Source organism: Cyanistes caeruleus, chromosome 2 (assembly GCF_971803275.1).
Source record: "Cyanistes caeruleus chromosome 2, bCyaCae1.hap1.1, whole genome shotgun sequence".
Taxonomy (NCBI): domain Eukaryota; kingdom Metazoa; phylum Chordata; class Aves; order Passeriformes; family Paridae; genus Cyanistes; species Cyanistes caeruleus.
This window is the reverse complement of record NC_141702.1, coordinates 43,878,226-43,885,727: the sequence shown is the minus strand read 5'-3', so window position 1 is coordinate 43,885,727 and position 7,502 is coordinate 43,878,226. Positions and strand designations below refer to the sequence as shown.

The 7,502-nt window shown below is 43.2% G+C and overlaps 1 protein-coding gene across 12 annotated transcripts in view; it reads left to right on the top strand.

The window, feature by feature from the left end:
• The first annotated feature begins 2,109 nt into the window (after window positions 1–2,109).
• The window catches only part of ATG5 (autophagy related 5), a 73,305-nt gene continuing 67,912 nt past the window's right edge, over window positions 2,110–7,502 (top strand). For 8 of the 12 annotated variants that reach the window (XM_086876702.1, XM_086876704.1, XM_086876695.1 and 5 more), the window contains exons 1-2: window positions 2,113–2,224; window positions 2,929–3,083. In XM_086876702.1, coding sequence (XP_086732828.1) covers window positions 2,976–3,083 — 108 coding nt within the window. In that variant the 5' untranslated portion in view covers window positions 2,113–2,224; window positions 2,929–2,975. The other 4 variants (XM_086876699.1, XM_086876703.1, XM_086876700.1 and 1 more) reach the window with 4 other exon arrangements.

Below are 7,502 nucleotides of genomic sequence, written 5' to 3'. Positions count from 1 at the left end.
TGTGGGATCAGTTCTGTGCATGTCTCCTGCCATTCCAGGTCTGCAAGACAATCATTTCCAAACCATCCACACGAGTTAAAACTGTTGTGAGTGCACAGACAATACTTCTGGAGGAACCTCTCCCCTTCCACCATCATACCCAACATGTGCTAGGTGAGTGTAGTTCCCCATAGAGTGAAAGGGAACTGGTCCTTTCAGAGCATAAAGCCCTTGCAATATTACAGGTGCTCTGTGCCTTCTTTCCCTATCCTTTGGGTAGGCCATACCAAATTTCTCCAAGTTTACAGCAGTTTGCCTCCTTTTTAAACCAATGTGTCACAAAAAGCTTCAGAGAGAAAGCAAGGCAAGCTTCCTTGTGTATGTCCCAAGTCAAAAAAGCGCCACAGCTTAATTTTTGCTTACAGAACACTAGCAAATGAGAGAATTTTTTTATTAGGCCTCATGTTTGGAATATTATGTTTCACCAAAAACATAAGATCATCATCATGATCTTATTTAAACTGGGAAAAAGGTTTAAATGAGCCTTCCAGACTTCTGTAATCCTTCAGATGACTGAAAAAATACTAGAGTTCTGCAAATCATACTGTTGGCTCAGCAACACACAAACTTATTAAAATGCCAGTCTTTGGGTAAACCCCACCGAACATCTGTAATAATTGCAGTTAGTTCCCGAATTCCCGAAGACTCCTTCAGCAGCCGTGGCCGCTGCATGACATCTGGTGGCCACAAGGCAGCATGGCCAGAACGTGGCACTACAGAAACTGCCGCTCAAACCACACCGTATCATTTCTCATCCCAATGTGCCAAAACACCGCTCTGAGATGTTCGCTGCAGTTGTGCATCTTGCCACAGAACAGCCCAGCTTTGACAACTGCTAGTGTGTAGCACAATAGGATACATATCCTCCTTGGGAATTATGTTGTTCCCTGCCACGAGTGTTGATCTTCCCCTGCACTCCTACAGTTGTAGGAGTTGACATCGAGATGGGAATTTGCAAAGCGACAGAATTGTGGGAGATGTTCTTTGAAGAGCAGAGGTGGAATTCACTGTGAACTCGCACCTACTGAGATGATAAAAAGCAATCCAGAATGATGCTTTGGTATGCAAGAGGTGTCACTGATGGCAACAGGTGCTCCTCATCCTCCTGTGATCATGGTACAAAATCACAGAATTATAGAATATGAAGGGTTGGACAGGATCTTAAATATTATCTAGTCCAAATCTGCCGTGCCATGGCAAGGATACTTCCCACTGGAAAAGGCTGATCAAGGACTTATCCAACCTGGCATTGAACTCTGCCAGGCTGGGGCACCCACAACCTCCCTGAGCAACCTATTCTAGTGCCTCACAGTAAGGAATTTATTCCTATTACCTTAAATAAATTTCCCATCTTTCAGTTTGCACCCATTCCTCCTTGTCCTTTCAGTACAGTTCCTGAGACAGAGTGCCTTTCTGGCTTCCCAGTAGGCCCTTCAGACACTGGAAGATTGCCACAAGGTCTCCACACATCCTTCTCTTCTCCAGGCTGAACAGCCCCACCTTTCTCAGCTCCTCGCTGTAGAGGAAGGGCTCCAGTCCTCTTATCAACTTTATGGCCTCCTCTGGACTTGCTCCATCTATCAGAGTGGGTAAGATCTACTACAGAAAAAGTCACAGAATAATCTGAGTTGGAAGGGACCCATCGAGTCCATCCTGGCCCTGCACAGACACGCCATAGTCACACGATGAGCCTGAAAACATTGTCCAAACGCTCCTTGAACTCTGAGAGGCTTGGTGCTACGATTTTACTTCCGTGGGGAAGTGGGAAAAAGAACAATGGGGTAAGAGAAAACAGAGAGATTAAGTGCTTAAAATCCTCAAACGCGCGGTCCATCGGCTGCACGGCCCCGCCGATGCCTCAGGAGCGGGCCCATGGCCGGGTCCAGCACAGCTGCAGCCCGGCGACTCTCCGCCTCCAGCGCTGCCGCTGCAGCACCGCCAGCGCTCTCGGAGCGGCTCAGGACCGACTCCCGACCCCCGGCTCCAGCCCTTCCCACCGGCCCGGCCGGGACCCGCCCCGCCGCTTCCGGCTTCCGGCGCCGCCGGGGGCGGGCTCGCGGGCCGGGCGGAAGTAGCTCGGCGGGCGGCGCGTGCGCGGGGGCGTGGCCGCGGCGGGGGCGCGGCCGGCGCTCAGTTCCTGCCCCGCGCGCGGGCGGGCAGGCGGGTGTCGCCGGTCGCGACAGAGGTAACGGCCCGGCCCGGCCCCGCGCCCCCTCGGTGGGGCTGCCCGGCCGGGGCCGCCCCCAGGCTCGGCCGCTGCCCGGGACAGCGCGCCTGGCGCTGCCGCCGCGGTGCTCCCCGGTCCGGCCCCGTGGGGCGGGAGCGGCGCTGATTCACCTCGGGCAGCTGCCGGCAGTGGGGAGGGAGGGAGGTGGACAGATAGATAGACAGACAGACAGACAGACAGACAGACCCCACGGGGCCTGGCCGGGCCCCGGACGCCCCCGGGTCTCAGCGCGGCGCTAGGCGATGCTGGGGCCCGTCCTGCGGCCTCGGTGACCCCCCGGGCCGGGAGAGCCCGGCTCAGTTCGGTGTTCCCGGCCGCCCTTCTGCGGACACGGGCTCTGCCCCTGGCACCGGGGCCTCTGGGGGTGCCGGGAGCTGCGGGGCGGTAACGGGAAAGGACCTTCTGGCTCTGCGGCTGGGGCGTTATGCAGCCTTAGGAAATGCTCATTTACGTTTCACTCCTTATCCACCATGTGTTTGTAGTTGGGAGCTTAATTCATGCCGTTTTTTGTACCAAGTGATGCATTTAATGCCCCGGTGACAGCTTTGGTCAGCCTGCAGGACCGTAGTTAGGGGAGAACCTTTAACAAGATGTATTTTATTTGCAGTCGTGCTGACTTGTTTTTTTTTCGGGGGGTGGGGTGGAATGGGTTACATTTGTAGCTGAAGAAACAAATTGATCTACATGTGCTTCACTGTCCATTGGAAGAATGACAGATGACAAAGATGTACTTCGAGATGTGTGGTTTGGGCGAATACCGACCTGTTTCACTCTGTATCAGGATGAGATAACTGAAAGGGAAGCTGACCCCTACTATGTGAGTATGACAAAGGCAGTCACAAATAGTCCAAGATCCTTGGTTATGTTTGTTTCCTTCATTCTCATCACTTGTACTACTGCATGTTGTGAAAAAAAAAAAACAAACAATTATTTTCTTATTCTGGTAGCTTCTGAAAGTAAACTTATAGCCATGCTGTGTGACTTCATCTTTCTTCACAGCAAATGGAAAACTTCAGGCTTGTTTCAGTAGTGACAGAAACTTATCACAGATAATTAAGATCATTGAAAAAATTCTTAGAAAGTCAGTGAGTGACTAGGTTAAGGAGGAGGCTGCATTTGAATTTGTATTTTCGTGGATAATGAAGAGTTGAAGGGAGAGAACTTCTATTAATGCAGAAATAATTTAGTCAGACTTATGAAATCTTCAGCATTAAGGTTGGTCACCTGTGTAACACAAACTCCTAATGAACACTGGCTCTGTGGATGACTTCTCATTTTCTTTTCTTTAAAGTCCAGCAGCCATGAGAGATCTAGCTCAGAAATAGGAAGAGCAACTATAATGGCTAAACAGAGCACTGCCTGAACAGGATGGCTAGCTGATGATAAAAAAGGGATGATGGATGTGTTTGAGCTGTAACATGGAAGTGCCTTCTATAATGATATATTTATTTATAATGTTCTCAGCAGTTTTCATTCTTTCAGCACCGAAGAGACATGTAATTGATAAAGAATGTTAGCTGATTCAGTGAAATGCAAATTTGAAATGTAACAAGTATATGGGAGGGAAATCTTGAACTTTTAATCTTTATGGAATTCTAAAATTCTTAAGGCTTATCATATCCCATTCCACACTGGATATAATTTTTTTTTCTGTGTTCTATAGCATCTTTGTGTCGTCAGTTTCTCATTTGCATGTGTTGTTTTGAAACGTAATGAACTATAAGTGCTTTCTGTTCAGCAGTAATAGTGCTCATCTTTGTATATTTCATTTTCATCATTGGTAAAAGATAAGCACTTTGCTTCATATTTTTTGACCTATTGCCAAATACATCTAAGATACCTAAAAGTCTCAGACTTCAAATTTTACATAGGAGTTAAAATATATTTGCATGGTTCATGTAAGAGCTACTTGAAAGGTATGAGTTGAAGTTCAGAGGTTTACAGCCTTAATCTGTTCAACATTGGCAGGGAAACCATGAAACCATGTTATCCTTGTGGTTTGGCCAGATTTCTAAGTCAAGGAAATCGTGTTAAGGTCATAGGATTTCTTTTATTTACTCCACATAAAGTAGGCACAAAAATTCTCAATGCTTAATTCTTTGTTTCTGCAAAATGCAGTTACTTGTGGATGACAGTTCTAAAATTTTAGCTTCTTCATTTTTCAGTTCACGTTGGAGCTGGTGTTACAGCTTTGTGTCTTTGGAGGGACCAAGGATTTATAATAGTGTAAGGCAGAATAGCAATCAAGGTTTTATATCATGGTGTAGCTCTGATAGTTTCAGAGTGTGTTTGCATTAATGTTTTTGTTCAGATTTGAAATAAGTCTTCATCCTTTCCACTTCCTGTGCCCAGGTTGGCATCACAGAGCAGTCAGCCCATGGGCTGAATCATTTTCACATGAAGCTGAAGCAGCAGATGGGCTGCAGCTGCTAATGGACATTTAGTGTATGGGAGCAAACTTGAGCTAAATCAAAATAAAATAAAATTATGGGTAAAGTAGGAAAGTATATGTAATTAACATTCTAGCCCTTGACATTAGCTCTTCAGCTTTACATGTCTTCTCTTACTTGTTAGTATAGATATAACCTCTGTATTTCAGATTGCCTTTCATAAATGGAAAGACTGCATGGGGAGGAAATACTGGCATCATTAAGATGAGAGAGGATAAAGGATTCTGCTCGGTGGAACTTGCTTTATGAAGATGAAGGATGACATAGACTTGGAGGATGAGGGGTTAGAAAACAGCCCAGAGTCTGTGGGATGGATTTCAGTTTTTGTGAGTGGTGTGACAGGAGAGCCCTGTCTGTCAGATGGGTTAGTGCAGCACAGGTGCTGAAGCATGTGTGTATCACCTTGTGGCACTGCACAGGGGTAGGACAAACAATTGAAAATTAACTTGTCTATCCTTTGGAAAGAGTGTTGACATAAAGACTGTGCAGCCCTGGTAGCCCACTGTCCTATGTCTTAATATAGTCATGTAGTGTAGGTTTCTGCAGTTATGCTAGAAATGGATACATCAGTTTTCTTTGGAGTGTTTCATGCAGATGTTTACGTTTTGAGTAGCAGCGTATTTAGGAACAGTTTGCTTGAACTACTTTTGTTGCTGATGTATCTGATTTTTCTCTCATCCTAAAATTGTTCTGCTTTTTTTTAAAAAAATTATATACTGTTTGCCTCTTGGTGCAAGCAGCAGAGAGAAGGGGGTGAAAGAAGTGTACAGGAAGCAGAGATTCATTGGCTGAGGCTTATCAGATGTATAAAGAACAAAATTACAGCAGGGTACAGTCTTAGAATGATGCTCTGCCCAAGGGTGGTCTTTAACAGGATCACTCTTTAGCTTGCTTGGTGTCAAAAATATTATTTTAAGGTATCTGTAGGAGAGAGGAATGTGAAACCATTCCACATTAGGATGTTTTGTTTCATATCCCTCGACACTTCAGTGATGAGACCAGTCTAGTGCTTGTTAAATCTGTAATTTTTCTGTTTTAGTGCTTTGTATGTAAAAATACTGCATGCTCTGCAATGAAACCTGTGGGTATACCTGGAGAGGTACTCTCTACACAGTTATATTGCAAGCATTTACTTAGGCATATGAGGAGTTCTTTGTATTTAATTTAACCTCCTGGTTAATAAGAAAACATTCCTGGTTGTTGTGATTAAATACTGTAGTAATACATAATATTGAAAAGGAAGGTGTTGTGGTTTGTATAATTTTCGGGGGTGACATTTAGGGAAGGATTTGTTCTGCTGGTGATGTACTTGGAGATTTACTCTTCTTAATTTAATGAAGAGAACTCATGACCTTATTTGTTAGCTTAGAGTGGGTGGGGAAGGGACATTAAAAGGAGTAACAAACTGAAAATGTGTTTAAACTGCTCTTAAAGATCTCACTTAACAGATTTTTGCATCCTTGTAAATCTCTAAGATAATTAAAACTCGAAAAGTGGTAGAATTGGATCCTTTAATTTCTCCTATGGAAGGGGATAACTATATCAAGGTAGAAGAACTGGGGGGACCAAGCAAAGAGTTCAGTAGGTTCTACAAATGCTCAGCATCTCTGGGAAACAGTTAATTCATGTTAATCTGATTAACTGTTGTGTTTTGTACAGTTGTACAGTTTTTGTTAAAGCGTTTTGGGAGTACTGGTCATGTTCTGTTAAATTCAGTTGAATGCTGTTTAGTTATTGTCTGTGTTCTCTAATTGTGCTGAAGTAGAAACTGGGTTGTTCTTTCACAGTGTAAACCAAAGCAGAATATTTTACAGAGGAAATTATGCAATTTAAATTGTTATGTGAAACACTGGTGCAATAAATAATGCTTTAATATATTTATCAATTCCAGCATGGCTGTGCTACATGCAACATGCTGAAAATTGGCATTTTTAAGAGTCCTAATAAGTCTCATCAGAGTGCACCATCACTAATTTAACTGTACATATCATGCAGAAATAACATTAAATTACCAAAAATATGTGGGTGTGATTGGTACAGTCTGGACTATATTGTCTAAAGAACAATCAGTGAAGATATGTGTAATTAGGTAAATAAAGGATAAGCTTATGTTGTCATTTAAGTACGAAGCAATCCTTACTTGAATGTGTACATAACTTCATTTGATTTATTGAGTTTGTTTGCCGTTTAAAAATGAAGCCTGTGTTTTGATTACATTGCTCCTATGAAACAAGGTAGAAACAATGTGATGATGGTAATAAAAGCAGCAGATGGAAAAAGAAAACCATATGGTACATGAAAAATGGAGTGTTAACTGACATGATGTCTGTGATAGTGGTGAGACTTGGCCTTATGTAATTTTAGAAAATTATAAAATTTAGCTGTGTCACAGATATAACCTAATGTGGCATTATCAAAAAGATTAATCTGTTCTTCCAAGAACTTGATGTGATCCCAATACTTCTTTATGTATTTACAATACAAATTGTAGTATCATGGCCAAAATATTATCTGATTTATATATCAAAGTGTGGTCTAATTATTGGAGAAATTCTGGAGCAGTGTTGCAGCAGAGATCAAGTTTTCTGTCAGGCAAAATATAACCTTACACAGTTTGGGAGGTCTGTACTGCAAATATTCATTTAGGGCCTGGCATTATTCATATACTATAAAGAAAATACTTTAAGAAACAGCACTGGTTATGAGGAACACTGGAAAACAAATGTTTCTGTAAACATGCAAAATATAGTCTATATATATCTTAGGCCCATCTATTTTATTAATGA